Here is an 18,570-nt window from a genome sequence, read left to right as displayed (position 1 = left end):
AAACTCTAGTTTTGGGCTAGTAGATCATAAATAAATAAAAAACCAGAGATGGCATAATTTTTTTTTTAAAAAAAGAAAAAAAAAGAAAAAGGGAAGCTACTGCAGCTCTTTCAATATGGTTGAAACGTGACGAAGCTAGGCCACTGTAAAAAGCTTAGACTCGTATGTGATCAAAGGCAGACTTCATATAGTTCTTGGCACTTTGTTGAAGCTGTATATATTCCTTGTAGTTCATGGCAAGGTATTTAGGAGCTTGGCCTTCCTTTTCCAACAACTCTGGAGCTGGTGCAACAATTGTATCTACAGATGGTCCATGCGGTATGGCGATCGATATCCTTGTAGCTTTGTTGTTCACGGTGGCTCGATGCATTACGCTCTTGTATTTACCATTAGTAAGAATCTGCAAGAAACCAAACAGGTTTAGATAAATTATTGTATTTCATGTTGAGTTCAGAAAAATTAAAAACTAAAAAACCTGCATCTGGTCAGCAAGGTTGACAAAGAAACCGTTGGGAGGGCCATCAACGGTGAGCCACTTGCCGTTGTGCTCAACTTGGAGGCCTTTCATCTCATTCTGGATGAGGAGGGTGACAAGGCCATGATCAGTGTGATGGGGTATACCAATTGCATGTTCTGGCTGAGGGCAAGGCGGGTAGTAGTTGGCGGCGAGCATTTGTATGCCACGATCCATGTTCATGGCGTTGTGTATGTAGTTTGGCCCCAACCCCAAGCTTTCTGAGATTGCTCTTGTTATCTCCAACGCAACTTCTCGGGCTCTCTTGCTGAACTCCATTGAGACCTCACTGAAGCAAGCCGGCTTGTAGAGGGAGTAGAATTCGGGATGCACCCTGACCTTGAAGAAGTCCCTCCAGAGAAGGAATTTATCCAATGCCAGATTATAGCTAGTTCCATACTTGAACATCTCCAGCACATCGTTCCCCGATTTGAACTCATTCTTCTCCTCGTCCGGTAGACTGAAAAATCCATGGCATGCTTCGATCATCGCCTTCATGAGGCTCTCAGGGACTCCATGGTTAATGGCCTGCAATGCACATGATTATAATAAGTTGTTAATTTTTTAATTCGTTGATTATATAACTGCATGTATATTTGCATGTCCACTTACTATGAAGAAGCCCCATTCTTGACAAATTTTGACGAGGTCATGGATGATTTTTGACCGTTGATCTGGAGATCCTGAGGTGAGAAGAGACATGTCGACCATGGGAATTGCGAATTCAGGGTCGTTGGGATCTGCTTCATCGTTGGGGTTTATGGTGAAGCCATATGCAGAAGGAACAGAGTTGAGAGCAGGTGATTCAGCAAGTGATTTGATGCTCGTTACTTTCAATACCTCTGTGCTTTGAGCAGCAGCAACTTCAGCCATCTCTAAACTTAACTAAGAAGATGATGATCAGTAATTAGAAGATAGAAATTGAGAGGGAAGCAAAAGTGTGATGAGTTGTTCTATTTGAAAGAAGTGGTTCTTATTTATAGCTACTTTAGAGCCAAGTATCTCAACTTTCACCGGGTAAAAATACGACTTGGCTTAAGCAAAATATATATAGAGTAATGCTATTTGGACACACTACATTGACACACTTAGTTGACACCCGCTGATGTGTCAATGTATCACTTGCTCTTCTTTTCTCCTCGTTTTCTGTTCATCGAATGATACATTGACACATCAGCGGGTGTCAACTAAGTGTGTCAATATTGTGTGTCCAAATAGCATTACTCTTACATTTTTGGCAAGAGTAATGCTATTTTGACACACAAGATTGACTATATTAGCCGATCACCTTATGTGGCAACTGATGTGGTCATGCCATGTCAATTAAAAAAAAAAAAATCAACCAACATTTGGGAACACAAAAGGAGTTTATATTGGCATTGGTGTCGAAAAAAACGTTTATATTGACACTTTTGGTGCCCAATATACTAAAGTAATATTAACACTAAATTGGACACCAAAAGTCTCCATAAGTTGCTTTTGTAGACACTAATGTCATGTCTTGTTGACCCAAAAAGAAAAAAATCATTGAAAAAAATAAATAAATAAGTTGACATCAATCCCGTTCAACAGCCCACCAACATTTGAAAAAAGAAAAAAACGGCGGCGAGAAAAACCTTATTTTCATACCTAATTTTTCATTCTTGGTCATGAGCTGAAAATAGTAGAAAGATATCATTCAAAATATTACCTACCATATAGAAAAACCTTCTTTTCATTGGCCTTTGGAACCATATGAGTGGCTTAAGCCTTCAAGTTTTTTCATCTTTGTAGATTAATCTAGACGCTTTGAATCGATCTGATTGACATAATTCTTGATCAACAGTGTTATAGTAGCAGTTGGAAGAAATTAAACCAATGTAATTAATTTCTCACGACATCGCTTTCCATCAGGAGAAATAGAAGGTTCACGTTTTCAACAAGAAACATGCAGATGACTTAGAGAATTAATTCTCAAGCTTTGGACAGTACAACAAGTTTTGGTTCAAAAACCAAATACCTCATCTAGTAGGTCCTCCTAAGAGCATTCACAGTGGGGGGGTGTATAAGGGGGTGTATGTTAAATATACACCTGTTGTAATCGGAATCACCCGCAATGGGAGGTGTATATGAATGTATAATTACATCACTACCTTAGAGATGTATACTTAGATGCAATTGTATATCTTTTTTTACATCTCTTGCAGGTGGGACCTAGCTGCAAAAAGGAGAGGAAAAATGGAGAAAAGTAGCTTTACAACCCCCATTGGAGCAAAAAGCGTATTTACACCCCCTGAAGGCATGAGGTGTAAAGGTGATGTAAAAGTGGCTTTACACCCCCAAAAATACACCCTCCCACTGTGGATGCTCTAAGGCCATCTCTAGTCATAGGGCTAAATGTAGTCCATGGCTAAAAATTTAGCCCTCCAAAATATTAATTTTTTAAAGAATAGTGCAGAGCTAAATTATTACATCTCCAGCCATGCAGGGCTATATTTTAGGGTCTTTCATATTTTATTATTTTGAGAAAAACTATGGTACAACACTCATACATCCCACAACTATGTATTGTTTAATTTAATTAAACTATTATTTAGAGACAATATTCCATATATAACAAGATTTTGTGTCCATGTGGCACGTCTTATCCTGAAGGAATCTTAATAATTTTTCAGTCTATGATTTTCGAGTGACATGTGTTGAATTTTTTATAATTTTTTCTTAAATAACACGAATTTAAAACATTTAAAAAGTATGTGTGAAAACATGAATTGAAAACATTGAAAACATTTTAAAACACTTATATATATATATATATAGTCCCGTTCTCCTGGACCCTTGTAGTCCAAGAAGTTTGTGGTCACCCACCCTTGGATTTAATCTAAGGGTGGAGAAAACATTTATTTTAAAACACATAAAATTTCATTTTCTTTTTTTTAGGTGAGACCCAAGGGTATCCACCGCCGACAGCAGTGACTAATCCCTTTCGCCGCGGGAGCTCTCCCAATGGAGGTAAACGGCTGGCCACGAAATGCGCTCCATTCCCAATGGTGGGTGACCACAAACACCTTGGACTACAGGGGTCCAGGAGAACGGGACTGTATATATATATATATATATATATATATATATATATATATATATATATATATATATAGAGTTGTTCTCTACTACGGGCGTCTGTATTTTTTCTAACGTCCGGACTACTTGTTTTTTTGCCTTCTTTGTGCTAACAAATCAACCTAAACACATTTATCACTTTTCTTGGTAAAGGTAGAATAGAAACCCTGCTTTGCCGATGCTTAAAAGTCAAACATCACCTCTTGATTGGGCTTTTCCTTCATTGGTGGACTGTAGAGAGAATTTGGAGGCTGTTATGTGTGCTTTAGTGGCTTTTTTTTAACGATAAAGACCGGACATTAAGCAGTTCCGGACGTCCACACTAGAGAATAGTCCTATATATATATCCAGCTAACGTCATCAATGACATCAGCGCTTTTAATGTTGGCTGTTGGATATGCATTTGCACGAGATGATTTGTGCTCTTACCCACACTTGATAATTTATCTTTTTCAAAAGCACATGCATGGGGCCCACAAAAAATTTGGCTACGGCCAAAGCTGGGCTACATATGGCTCGGTTGGAGGGTTAAAGGGCCAAATGTGGCCTTCCAAATTTGGCCAACATTTTGTTTAGCCCCTGACTGGAGATGGGTTTTGCATTATTTTAGGGCTATATTTGGGATATAGCCCATGGCTGGAGATAGCTTAATTACTTCAACTTTTCTTTAAATCTCAAAAATTCTCAACCCACCATTAAAATAATATTAGATTTTTTTTTTGGTTGAGAAATTCTAGGATTGCGTTCATAATTCAATCAAAAAAGCCACTAGCCACAAAGGACCAATACAAACTAGTCATAAGCGGCCATTACAAACTAACAAAATAATCAAAAAGAGAAAAAGCTTGAAAAAACAAAGTCATAACAATACAAAAAAAACTCTTACAAAGGAGAGATGAAAAGCTCTCACAAAAAAAGAGGTGAAAACTATATAGAGAACCTAAAAAGTCTCTGTGACTTATTCCGAACATAAAAAAACAACAAAGAAGACGGTGGTGGAGATTCGACGCCGAAGCACAGGTGGATATCTGATGCCGATATGCATCCGCCTGTGATGGTTGAAAGAAAATCATAACAAAATGAAGACGAAAACCTTTTGCCTCTGAAAATGAGGGAAGAAGAGAGGGAGGAAGAAAAGAGGGGAGAGGGAAGAAATAACAATGACTTCATCCCCTCTTAAAATGAAAACGACCCTAAGAGGGTTTTTTGATAGAAAGGGGGCTAGGGTTTGGCATTCGTAAAGTATATTAGATTTTCAATCATGTACATATTAATATAACTAAATAAGCATAAAATATGGTGCAAATGTCCATTTTTCTTGTGTCTACTTCTCATCTCTCTAGTAGATGATGATGGGTTTGGATTAATTAATTCCTTTAGGAGTGATCAATGGGCCGGCCCAAATTATTAGGGCTTAAAGCTAATGTTAAGCCAACCAGGGTCCCTCACATGGGCTGGAATATGTGGGTCAGGCTGGGGCAATAAAGCAAGCCGGATTATGCCTATTTTAGAACCTAAAATATATTTGGGTCATATCAAAATTTGTGTGGTTCATAAAATTGTATAAAAATTAGTGAGTACATGACATAATTGCTACCTTCCCAAAACGAATTTATTGCTCAAAACAAAACAAATTTAGAGTCCTACAACTAAAATCATTCAAAAATATTGCAGGGAAGGAGGATGGTGGTTGAAGGGAAGAAGGGGTGAGGAACGTGGGGGGTATTTAAAATATATTGTATCTTTTATTATTTAAAGCTATGTGTTATATTATTGGATTTGTGGGCTCACATGTGGGCTACGTCAGCATTTTAACAGAAAATTTGACGAAAACTAATAGTAGGGACCAATTTGAGGTGCAAAAGTAATCTTCAGGACCGATTATGTCACACAAAAACCTTAAGGACGAAAATAAACGGAAGCGTGAGCGGCCTCTCTCTGTATATGCTTTGATAATAGAGAAGAAACCCAACATAAAATTCAAGACACCCAAATAGACGACACTACTCAAGGCACCCAAGCCTTATCTAGCATAAGGACAACTAATGGCTCAAAGGACAGTGTGACATGTAATAGATAAGGACGATGTCTTGGATTTCATTCAAACTTCCAACACTATTGGCTTTCCTTTATTGTTTATATATAGTCTTTATACCCTACCAAGTTTCTATATATCTTCCAAAATATCCAATTAAGCTTCAAAATATCTCCCATAATTTCACACACTTGGGAGTTGTTGAAGAGTTCTTTCTTTGCTCTACACTTTTGACTTTTTATTGGTGCAGAAGATATTTAGTCTTATCTTCGGTGGTGGACCTATGGAGTAAGAGATGAGCAAGTTGAGTTTTTTATTTTATTTTATTGCTCGTAAATTATAATGTGCATATAGTCTAAGTTTTTTCGTAACTCGAAGCTACGACTAAGGTCACTTAAAGCTACTAAGGAATGAGCAAGATGGCTAGCAATGTCATCGACTTACAATCACATAATATTTGCCCCACATAGAGAGGCCTCTAAACCATGTGTTTATGACGTCAACACTGGTCCAGGTGACTGCGAAATTATTTAAAGAAGCTTTCACGAACATGTATAGGGAGCCAAAGGAAAATTTGACTGGATTGTAGTGAAAAATATCAACGAAAATATCCTCTTTTGTCAAGTTGGAGATCTTTTACGTACCCAGAGAACTTAAGTTTTTTTTATAACGAAGATTTTATTCATAAGCCAAAATGGCATACAAAGACTGGCATGAATATGAATATGGTATCTCTATTAATCCGGACCAGAACTTAAGTTTTGTATAAAAAAGGACTTACAGTTAATTTTGGAAATTGAAGTTTGCTTAAGATTTGAATTAAGGGCAATTCTTTAAATCCACAAAAACACGTGGTGGAGGGGTAAGTTAACATTTTGGAGCTGAGCAGGTCCAACTTCCTTCGATTCTCACCTGAAAAATCACCAAATTGTGGATCCCCAATTTTACAAATACAATTCTCCAAACAGCCTTTCGGAGAAATACAATGTTGGAATCAGACAAAAGAAAAACTAAGATGCCATTGAATATTATTGTTGAATAGTAATAAGCCAAGTCGGCCACAATCTAAAGAAGAGAGATCCGTGTGCCCACGAGGAAGCTTTTCATTCACTCAAAACTCAAATACCCCACTTATACTCTCTCTCTCTCTCTCTCTCTCTCTTCCCAAGGAATATTCCTAAAACTAAATCCTGTGTGCGAGCCTATAACCAGCGGCTGTCTGTGACACTGATTTTTCATCCAATCCAAACCACATGAAGGGCAAGGCCCTCGTTCTCTTTCTCCCTCTTCTATATAACCCACCAAGCATAATAGCCAGCTCTCCTCATCATCCTTGATCAAACTCAAGAGTCAAGACCAAGCCAGAATTTCAAGTTTTCAAGTAGTTCAAGTATGTCTGCAGTGGTGGAGGTTTGGATGAGTGAGTTGGCAAAGCTGAAAGACAAGGTAGGGGCTAAGAAGCGAATGGTGTTTTCATCAAAGGGCAAACAAGGAGAAGGTGATGATGAGGTTGAAGAACAACAACAAGTGCTGAAAGAAGCAAGAAAAGAGAGCAGCAGAATGGCTCAGATTCAGAGGGACTTGGATTCCTCTACGCTTTCAGAGTCCACAGTCTGTTTGCTTATGGACCGTTTTGTGCCTTGGTGACACCTTGTAAACATGTTTAAATATTAGTCTAATCTTGCATATATATAAATGTACTATGAATTTGATGTGTATTTGTTTTTTGTTTTTCTATTTTAATCATATTTTTGCAAGCTATTAGCGGATGAACATTTGGATTTAAAGAAATTATTTATAAACCAAAAGTTTAATTATTGCAACCAAGCTTTCCCTTAACAGGATAAACCATTAAACCATAAACTATTTTTAACAAACGAACAATCAAAAATAAAATACATCAAAGTTGTTTTTGTGACAAAATGACCGTAGCTAGCTTTGCTGTGGTTTTGGAAGTTGTTGTGGTGAGACAAGAAAGTAAACACACACGACCAATGTTGAACTGAAAACTATTTTTAGTGCAGAATTGTTTCTAGACACAAAGGGTTTGCATTCAAATTTTTATGCAACTGCAAGGAGTTTAACGACGCATGTACTAGTTAATACTGGTCTAATTGCCGACTGAATTTGAAGTTTGAAATGTAAAATGAAAAAAAGTTACAATTGTAAGTAAGTGGTGGCTGTATCTTAGGAGATAAGTGTGACCATGAGCAATGTAGTGGGACGTAAACTGTCTTAAGGAAAAAGTGCCGAGCACTTTCCTTGACCAAAAAAGTGCCGAGCATTTTCCTCGACCAATTTTGCTTGAATAGTAACAGCCCCTCTTTGTCATGACAATTGGGTGAGAGTGCTGTTACTAGTGTGTTATTATTATTATTATTATTATTATTTTTCCGGAACTAGTGTGTTATTATTACTACGTTTACTTTTGATTAAACTGTCCCTCGGGTCTAGAGAGACCCCCAGAGGTAGGAGCTCTTGGGGCCCAGAAAGACCAAGATTTTTCACTCACATGATTCTTCTCCCCACTGACATTGCCAACCAGAAACTCTTGGACAATAAATCACTTTGATTTCCAACCCTTTCAGCCTGTGAAATTTTCAACAATATGGATCTAGATACCACTCGATTATTAGGAGCTCCTTCCCCTTCTTCTTCTTCTTCTTCTTCTTTCACCAATTCATGGACACACGATGTGTTTCTCAGCTTTAGAGGTGAGGACACACGCTACAATTTCACAGACCATCTGCACAAAAATTTGGTCCAGACGGGCATCAGAACCTTCATAGATGATGAGCTCCCAAGAGGAGAAGAAATATCACAAGCACTTCTTGATGCAATTGAAGGATCGAGGTGTTCCATCGTCGTATTCTCTGAAAACTATGCATCCTCGAAGTGGTGCTTGGATGAACTTGTTCATATCATTCAGTGTAGAAAATCAAAGCAACAGATGGTTTGGCCAGTTTTCTACAAAGTGGATCCCTCAGATGTAAGGAACCAAAGAGGTAGTTATGGTGAGGCACTGAATAACCATGAACGCAAATTCAAAGAACAGAAACTTACTAACCATGATGAAAGTAAATTCGAGGACAATATGAAGAAGGTGCTGAGATGGAAGGAAACCCTTACAGAAGCTGCAAATTTGTCTGGGTCCCATTACTTGGAGGGGTATTTTTATATATATATATATATATATATTTTTTTTTTCCTTTTCTGAATGCGGTATATTTCTATCTTTAATATACATTTAGGATCCGGAGGCTCTGCTTTAATTTCAATTTATTTCTCCCAGGGTTGCAGAATCTGTTATTGTAACTGTTAAAATGTGATGGACATTTGGTAGAATTCTCTAGAGTAATAATTTATGTTGGAATTTAGAGGTGTGTGATGTGTTGCTCTGATACCACTGTTAGAATTGTAGGGGAAACAAAGTGATTTTATTATATTTGGAGGAGTACATAGGTGAGTGTAGGCGAATTGGCCTCCTTAGTATATTGGCTTATTGGCCACCACACTTGATTTAGAATAGTTTGGGCTATTTGGCCCTTACACTTTGATTGATGAGCTTATTGGCTCTCAACATATAGCTTCCTTTGGATAGCTCTTGGCTCCCTAATGGTTTGGGAGTTCTCTTGTTACATTCCCGCATAGATTGGGAGTTGATTGGTTCACTCCTTACCTATTCACTTTGATTGGGAAGGCTACATTGCCTTTTATAGATGAGAGTAGCCGACTTAGCCTTTGTCCACCGACTTGGACATTTTCTCCCAACCACATGTTTGTATGCTCTAGAGATTTCTTCCACCGACTTGATTTCTTTACTCCACAAGTGTGTGGCTTTCTAGAATAATCTTCATAGTTGCATGTAGTTGCTGACTTCCCACCAAGCCTCTAGAATAGTTTAGGCTCTTCCACCAAGTTAAGTGTTAAGTCATATTAATGATTCTTCTAGAACCTTTTGGATCTTTTTGTCACAAATGGGCATTAGTATTTTCAACAATTTAGAATCCCAAAGTGCTACAATAGCTATCTAGAGGAGGGTAGCTACTGGACTAAATGACCAAGTCGGTGAACTATGCCGGCTAAACAAATAGCCACAAACATATAAGGAGTTTTGTAGAATGCTCTAGTCTAGAGCAAGCCGCAGCTTATGTGGCTGATAATATTTGATAAAGCCAAGTCGTAGACATGGCAGTTAGTCAAGTCGGCAGTCTTGCCGGAAAACTAAGAAATCTACTAGAAAGCCAAACACTAGTCTTATATCTAAGCCTCACACAACCTAATAGAAACAGAGGAGATTACAAGCCAGTGGAATCCTGCAGTCCTACAAACCCACTAAGTAGCAAATAGTTACATCACTGAAAGGCCAATTAGCCAACCAATAGCCTATGGTTCTACACCAAGCAGTGTACTTCTCTCCTTTCTAATAAAATCACTCTGTTACAAAAACCAATCTCTTCTATTGTTATCGTAGTGTCCATTCCATCACATGCTTTCCCTAACATCATAGCTTGGTCACGTATTTTTCTAATTTTTTTATTTTTATTTTTATTTTTATTTTTTAATATGAAAAATTGTGAATTTATCATATTATCCTCATTTAATTAATAATTTCAATTCTTAATGTTTGCATTAACCAAGGGCATTTTTTGGTATTTTGAATGTTTCGCCATTCTCTGCCTTTTGCTTTATATATATAGATTCACGACATAATTTACACTAGTATCGAGTCGAGCACTTCTTTAAAACATATATACAGAAAAATCCCATTTTATTTAATTGTTGTTTGTGCTTCAAATTGGCAGCCGTGAAACTGAATTTATTCAAAACATTGTCAACGAGATTTCCTTACAAGTATTAAATGATACCCATATCAATGTGGCAAAATACCAAGTCGGAATAGGGGCTCGTGTACGAGATCTTCATAAAGTTTTAGATGTTGACGGAAATGATGTTCGCATGGTAGGAATATGGGGGAATGGTGGAATAGGAAAGACAACTGTTGCTAAAGCTGTTTATAACTCACTGGCCCATGTGTTTGAAGGAAGTTGTTTCCTGGAAAATGTAAGAGAAAGATCAATACCATATGGAGGCCTAGTCGACCTACAAAATCTTCTTCTTTATGAGATTCTAAGGGGAAAGGAAATAAAGGTTACCAGTGCCGATAAAGGAATCAATGTGATAAAGGAAAGGTTGAGTCGTAAAAAGGTCCTTGTAATTGTAGATGATGTGGATCATTTGGACCAGTTAAACAACTTAGTTGGTGGTTGTGATTGGTTTGGTTTGGGCAGTAGAATTATCATAACGACAAGAGATAAGCATTTGCTAACTTCTCATCAAGTTAGTATAATATACAAGGCCAAGAAATTAAACTTTGGTGAATCTCTTGATCTCTTCATTAGTTGGAATGGGAGAAATAAAAATTTGGATGATGATTATGTGAAAGCTGCAGAAACTGTGGTGAAGCATGCTCAAGGTCTTCCTTTAGCTCTCAAGGTTTTAGGTTCTCATCTATGTGGTAGAAGTATAGATGAGTGGAATGATGCATTGGATGGGAATCTGCACTCGGACATTAAAAAAACTCTCAAAATAAGCTATGATGCATTGGAATATTCGGTTCAAGAAGTTTTCCTTGACATAGCATGTTTCTTTAAAGGTAGAAAGGTGTACGATGTGATAACGATCCTGGAAGGTTGCGACCTCAAGCCTAAGTATGCTATTGAAGTACTCGTAGACAAGGCCCTCATAGATATTGAACAAGGCACAATTGGGATGCATGACTTGCTTGAAGAATTGGGTAGAGGAATAGTTTATCAAGAGTCACCAAATGAGCCTGGTGAACGTAGCAGATTGTGGTTTCACGAGGATATTTATCGTGTTCTAACAGAAGGAACAGTAAGTCTGTGTGTGTGTGTGAACACTTTGCATTTTTATTTGCTATAGAGCTTTGTATGTTAACACTACTTTTTTATTTTATTTTTTTATAATAGGGAACAAACAATATTAAAGGCATCATAGCAAAGTTTCCGACACCAGATGACATATGCTTGAGTGATGACAGCTTCTCAAAGATGAAAAACCTTCGATTTTTCATCAATGTGAATGCACGATTTTATGGCGATCACGTGGATTATCTATCTAATGAGTTGAGGTTTCTTCATTGGCCTGGTTGTCCTTTACAAACTTTACCATCTACTTTCAATCCAAGGAAACTTGTTGAACTTTATATGCCTTGTAGCCGCTTGTCACAACTTGGGGAGGGATTCAAGGTAATTTAAAATATTTTCATCCCTTCGTATTTTCAAAAGTTTATTAAGTTTTTGGAGTTATGGCTTAAACTTGTTTATGCCTTGTCGTTTGATCCTTCTTTTTCTTTTCTATTTTTGTCTTATATAGCGTTTGCAAAATTTGACGTCCATGAATTTTAAGAGCTGTGAATTCCTAACAAAAACCCCAAATATCTCTGGAATTCCAAACTTACAGTCCTTGAATCTAGACGACTGCACAAGTTTAGTTGAGGTTCATCCTTCTGTTGGATTTCATGATAAGCTTGTGGACTTGAGGCTTGAGAGTTGCCATAACCTCACACTATTTCCAATAATCAAGTCAAAATCTCTAGAAGTTCTCAATCTTGAAGATTGCAGAAGACTGGAGACTTTCCCTGAAATTGGGGGAAAGATGGATTCCTTACGTCGCGTGTTTCTACGTGGTAGTGGCATCAAAGAATTGCCTGCGTCAATTGCATATCTCATCAGTCTTGAATTTTTAGACCTAAGCAGTTGTGAAAATCTTACGAATCTGCCACCCAGCATTTATAAGTTGGAACATCTAAACCAAATTTGTCTCCAAGGAAGTCGAAAGCTTGTTACATTTCCAAATAAAATGAAGTCCGAAGTTTTGGGGAGTGCAGTATCACATCCTTTAGCGCTTCCCAGTCTTGAGGAATTCATTTTGGAAGGAAGCAATTTATCAGAATTTAATTTCCTCTGGACTCTTGATTGTGTGTCTACATTGAGCATGCTTGATCTAACACGATGTGATTTCCTTGTAAGTATTCCCGTATGCATTACGAAATTTGTCAATTTGCAGGAGCTTTACTTGCATGGCTGCAAGAGGCTTCAAGATATTCCTGAACTTCCACCAAAAATAGTAAAGTTAGAGGCGAGTGATTGCGTATCATTGGAATGGTTTTCATCATTGTCCAACATTCTGAAAGGTAAAAAAGACTCACAAATGATTGAGTTGGTGGACTTGTGTAATTGCCACAGACTGTGCGGCAATCTGGCTCGTGACCTCACAAAGAAGCAAAACATTTTAGCAAAGGAGCAGATCACTCTCTTCTTTGATCACCTTCTATCTTCACAGAAACATGGATTTCAGGTTGTATTTCCAGCAAGTTTTGAAGCTCTCTCGACGTTGTTCAGCTGTCATAAGGATGTGAAGGAGCATGATGAAGCATGTGAACTTTTGATTGAAATCCCTCCAAACTTCAAATGCCAGAACCAAGGATTGGTTCTATATGCTGCTGTTGAAAACCCGCAAAATAAAAGACGACGTTACCATGGTTTTCTAACAAAAATTTCCGTCAATCAACCAGGAGTGGTACCTCATTTTATTCAGTTCGATTACCATTTCAGAAAGATAGGGTCAGGTCATGTGTGGCTGTGCTATATTCGATTCAGAGAAATGTTTTACCGGGATGATCAGATTACCTGGCCGCAGTCGCCTTTTGTGTGTCGAGTTAATTTTCAGAATTTGACACAAGATTCGCTGCATTTTAAAAGCGTCGGGGTCCACCTGGTAATGACACAGGATGATGAAGACCTGTCTATATTTACGGAAGATGGTGAGTCTGAATCCGATGACTTGGAAGATGCTAATGAGAGGTTTGATGGAGATAATTGTGTTGATCTATGTGAAGATGAGCAAGACTCCGAACATGACTACTTCAGCTGTGAAGATAATGAAGATGGCTACTTTTACTGAAGATGATGATGAAGAGGTGAATAGGTATTTCGGAGAAAGAGATTTGCAATGTTGGAATAAGACAAAAGAAAAACTAGGATGCAATGGAATACTATTGATGAATAGTGATATGCCAACTTCTAGTCGCCCACAATCTAGAGAAGAGAGTTCCGTGCGCCCACCCACGGGGAAGCTTTTCATTCACCCAACAAAACTCATACCCCACTTTCTAGTCTCTCTCTTCCCAACGAATATTCCTAAAACTAACGGCTGTCTGTCTGTGTGCGAGCCTATAACCAACGGCTGTCTGTAACACACTGATTTTTCATCCAATCCAAACCACATGAAGGGCGAGGCCCTCTTTCTCTTTCTCCCTCTTCTATATATAACTCAAGCATATTAGCCAGCTCTCCTCATCATCCTTGATCAAACTCAAGAGTCAAGACCAAGCCAGAATTTCAAGTTTTCAAGTATGTCTGCATTGGTGGATGTTTGGATGAGCGAGTTGGCAAAGCTAAAAGACAAGGTAGGGGCTAAGAGGCGACTGGTGTTTTCATCAAAGGGAAAACAAGGAGAAGGTGATGATGAGGTTGAAGAACAACAGCAAGTGTTGAAAGAAGCAAGAAAAGAGAGCAGCAGAATGGCTCAGATTCAGAGGGACTTGGATTCCTCTACGCTTTCAGAGGCCAGAATTCGTTTGCTTATGGACCGTTTTGTGCCTTGGTGACACCTTGTAAACATGTTTAACTTGTTGAAGGACCTTTGCTCGCTTCTCTGGCCATGAAAAATGAGTCATCATTTTTTTCAGTAATTATATAGAACTAGATTGTTTTGATTCAAAAATCATTAGTGATCCATTAGATTGCCTCCATGTAATTAAGTTTTAGTAGATACATAAACTTATTACTAGTGTAGTTGTTTTTCGTTTTTCCATTTTAATTATATTTTGCAAGCTATTAGTGGATGAATGGTTATTACATTTGGGATTATTGTTTCTCCGAATGTTTAAATTATTGCCTCCAAGTTTTCCCTTAAAAGGACAACTCTCTTTTGTCCACGTACACTTCTTTTCTTTTTTTTATTATATTAAAAAGTACTAAAAAATAAAAAGAAGTGTAAGTCGACCAAGGAGTGAGAAAATCACTACCAAGAGTATTTTTGTGACAAAATGACTGTAAATTGTAATTTGTAATACCACTAGCTAGCTTTGCTGTGGTTTTGGAACTTCTTGTGGTAAAACACACGACGAATGTGGCTGTTTGTTTCCATATATCAAAAGCTGTGCGCTAGTACCTATGTGCATCTACTTTCTTATATAGACCCTGTACCAAGTTCCTATCTTCAAAAATATCCCAACCCAAGCTATAATTTCCACTTAATTTCGAATGAATACTCGTTTGATAATAATTTTAATTTTAATTTTTAGTTTTCATTTATTGTGCTATAGTATAGAGGAAAATAAGAGTGAAGATGAGATTGAGAGAGAGGATGAGAGGTGAGGATGAGAGGAATGAGTAACAAAAGTGAAAATAATTTGAAATAGATTTTAGTTTTCACTTTTGTTACTCTATCCCTCCCATAATTTCCTCGCATCTTCCCTCTCAATCTCATCTCCACTAGCGGAACAAGGTAGAGGGCTACCATAGGCTCTAGCCCAAGTAACCTTTTTTTAAATTAAAAATATTACATATATTTTAATGTTATTCATCCCATAAAAACTTAGTAACCCACCTAAATGTAGCCTTTGTAACCCATTGTCCACTCAATTTTGTAGGCCTATAATCATTTTATATTTAATTTATCTACTCAATTAAGAAACATAATCTCTTAATAAACACTTATGATTTTAATTCTCTGCCTTTTACTATTTTAACCCATATATACTTTTAAACTAAAAAAACTATAGAAGAAACAGTAAAGTACTGCAAATCCCAAGAGCGTAAGCAGAGAAAACAATATAAATAAATAAAAGACACCTCTTCAACTAAAAATAGGAAAAGGTCTTGGTCATGCAACGATTGACTATAGCATCATCAAACAACAAGTCTGATTAAAGCCTCCAACTTATTTTAGCGATTAATTAAAAAGTTACTATCTAGTAACAGCTTGTTTGATCTTGTAATATATATTTGGTGGCAACCCAATTGAAACCACCCACCCCAAAACTCATTGACCATATAAAGACTTCATTTTGATACTCAACAAGTTTGATCTGCTCAAAGAAAAGATCCAACGAAGTCCCTCTCACTCTATGTGAATGGGTTCGTGATATTATTTTTGAGAATTGCATTCATTATTCTTAATCAACAAAATATCGCTTTAATTACAATCTTGTTTTTTTTAATTTGGTTATGTGTCTCATTACCTGTAAGCCCCAATTGTTAGATGATATATATTTTTAGGACCTTTTTTTTATAGAGAATGACGATAATATATTAAACTCACATACACTATTAGGATACTTTTCTATTTAATAGTTAGCATGACACACATTATGAATTAACTGACTCGCCAATAACAAAATTTAGTCTTCTAACAATTATGGAGGTTATTTTTGACAATCCTGATCTATTTTAGTCATCTTCATCATCAATCGACCTTTTGTCTTCTTCTTTTTTTCCCACAACCCCCACTACTTGGTAAACAACCATGTTGCAACGAAAGTGTATTGATGCTTCTTTTTTCTTCTTCTTTTTGTGGTTTGTCGGTGTTTCCCTTTCACCATTTTCTTATTCCCTTTGACTTCACATCCACTATGAAGATGACAGGAAACTACTTCGCATCTGTGATGTATATTGATGCTTATTATGAGTGAAATTATGGTTTTTTTGTTATAAATAGTTAGCCTCATTAATTTTACAATAAATAAGGAAAGATTTTTGGGAGCTTTAGTTTTAAACCATAATATAGTTTACTAATTTAGTAGAAAGAAATACAATTTAGTCTAATTAGCAAAAGGCCAAACACCAAAATGTAACAAAAATACCATTACAAAATATGAAAATTACAACATATGCCATTTTCAGCATTTAGTTTTAAACTAAAGCTGAAAAACGACATCAAACCAAAATTGAACCAAAACGACATCAACCGAAATCGAAATTAATTGAATCATAACCCATTCGCGCGACCTTTCAACTTCACCTCCAGAAACCTCTAGACCACCAACGATCATCGAAGACCACCAACGATCGAAGCCGATTCTTCATCTCAGTTTCTGCGGTTTTCTGCATTGCAGTTTCGTTTTCGTTTTCGTGAAAAATAACTCCGAAATTAACCAATTAAACCTCAAAATTTCTGAAATCTTACCCAACTAACAACTAGATCGTGGAAAATAGCTAGAAAACCATACCTCAATCCAAGGATTTGAGGGCCGGAAGAGAGAGATCGAGGGATTGGAAAACCGAGTAAAAATCATATCAAAACCGGGGTTTTCCTGCAAAACAGCAGTAGCAGAGGTAGGAGGAAGGTCGGAGCTTGCTTGGGGTGCGACGCCGGTCAAAACTTGACCGGTTCGGTGGCTGGGTGGCCGACGTGACAGTGGCTGGGGGTTTTGTCGGTGTCGGTCGAAACAGAGGGGAGGAGAAAGGGAGAAGACATGGGGAGAGAGAGAGAGAGAGAGAGAGAGAGATCTGAGAAACTAATGAATTTGGGTTAGGTTTTTAAATGAAAAGGGTATAATTGTCTTTTTAATGACTAATGTAAGGTGGGTCAACAAATCTGGTCTTCCTTTTTGGCCTAATCCAAAATAACAATTCTTTTCTAGGTATTAAAACCCAAACCAAAATATCAAATGTCTTAAATACTAATAAGTAAAGTTATCTATGTCTAATACCTAATTTTCCTAAGATTTTTTGGGTAAGAAGTAATTAAGGTATTAAATATTGATGGTTTCAAAAATATTTGTGGTCTAAAAATTTGGAAATATATATCTATGAAAAATTATCGATATTGATAAAAACTAGATTAAGAAAAAACAATGGAAATGATGAGAAAAACATGGAAATTTGTAATGAATATTTTTTTTTATAGCACAAGTGATTGGGGAAGGGTGGTTTACACAAATATTCATTGGGTGCCTCGGTGTCTCGAACTTTTGCCCACATGAATGGAGGTAGAAGAGCTCAATCAACTTATACCCCATTGACGTAATGAAACTTGTAGAAGATGTTCAGGTAGTTAATTATTTTGGCACAAAAGAATTGAATGAAATATATTGCATAGTGAGTTTGAGTGATTTAAGGTGATTATATTACAAGCTAACTAACAATGTGAATTATAATTAGAATACCAAATTCATGTCGTATTGTGACTATCGAATTAGCTTATCGTCCTATATCCGATAAACACCAAATTTTGGATCCTATATATTTTATTTCCTAATGAATATCCTAAGTGTGTCCGATGTGCGTGTATCTAGTGGGGATTAAAATACGACAGTATTTCGCTCTTTTTAAAAAAAATCAATTTTTGTTTAAAATTTACTTAAACTCTGTAAATTAGGCCATTTTGTCGATGCAGGAATCAGTATTATTTTTCAAAATTTTGTCGATAAGATCCTAAATATTAGGTCGTATAATAAGAAAAAAGAAAAGGAAACGAAGTTTTGTCTTCTAACAAAATATTATTTTTAGAGGAGGTTATTTTATGCATCTTCATCATCTATGCATTTTGTCTTTTTTTTTTTCTTTTTTTTTTCAACACGGCGAACTACTACGTTACTTTTGAATTGCGAAACAACCGTATGTTGCAACGAAAGTGCAGTCTTCTGTTTTATTCATATACGCCTTTGACTTCTCATTCACTGTGAAGATTACAGATAAGGGCGGAACCAGGAATTTTTCGACCGGTGGGCTAGCTAAAATTTCTAACTAAAATAAAAGTGTACATTAAATTATATAAACCACTCTAATTCATAGTTTCATTGACTAATGAATGTCCAATAAGCTTTAACATA

The 18,570-nt window shown here is 36.8% G+C and overlaps 3 protein-coding genes across 3 annotated transcripts; 2 read left to right on the top strand and 1 right to left on the bottom strand.

Annotated features, from left to right (window-relative positions):
- Nucleotides 1-72: 72 nt before the first annotated feature.
- Nucleotides 73-1,530, bottom strand: LOC110765970 (2-oxoglutarate-dependent dioxygenase 19-like). Its single transcript, XM_021969220.2, has 3 exons — nt 1,127-1,530; nt 476-1,042; nt 73-400 (listed from the first exon to the last, which is right to left on the bottom strand). The coding sequence occupies exons 1-3, from the start codon at nt 1,385-1,387 to the stop codon at nt 155-157; spliced, it is 1,074 nt and encodes a 357-aa protein (XP_021824912.1). The 5' UTR covers nt 1,388-1,530; the 3' UTR covers nt 73-154.
- A 5,325-nt stretch (nt 1,531-6,855) lies between these two features.
- Nucleotides 6,856-7,366, top strand: LOC148292501 (stress-induced protein). Its single transcript, XM_088245260.1, has one exon. The coding sequence runs from the start codon at nt 7,041-7,043 to the stop codon at nt 7,293-7,295; it is 255 nt and encodes an 84-aa protein (XP_088101386.1). The 5' UTR covers nt 6,856-7,040; the 3' UTR covers nt 7,296-7,366.
- A 736-nt stretch (nt 7,367-8,102) lies between these two features.
- LOC110765981 (TMV resistance protein N-like) lies at nt 8,103-13,634 on the top strand. The gene is made up of 4 exons (XM_021969234.2): nt 8,103-8,816; nt 10,454-11,543; nt 11,639-11,917; nt 12,045-13,634. Exons 1-4 carry the CDS (start codon nt 8,257-8,259, stop codon nt 13,632-13,634), a joined length of 3,519 nt encoding a protein of 1,172 aa, XP_021824926.2. The 5' UTR covers nt 8,103-8,256.
- Nucleotides 13,635-18,570: the final 4,936 nt, after the last annotated feature.

The sequence above is a fragment of the Prunus avium genome, chromosome 8 (genome assembly GCF_965620075.1).
Source record: "Prunus avium chromosome 8, drPruAviu1.hap1.1, whole genome shotgun sequence".
Classification (NCBI taxonomy): domain Eukaryota; kingdom Viridiplantae; phylum Streptophyta; class Magnoliopsida; order Rosales; family Rosaceae; genus Prunus; species Prunus avium.
This window is presented reverse-complemented; position numbering and strand designations above follow the sequence as displayed.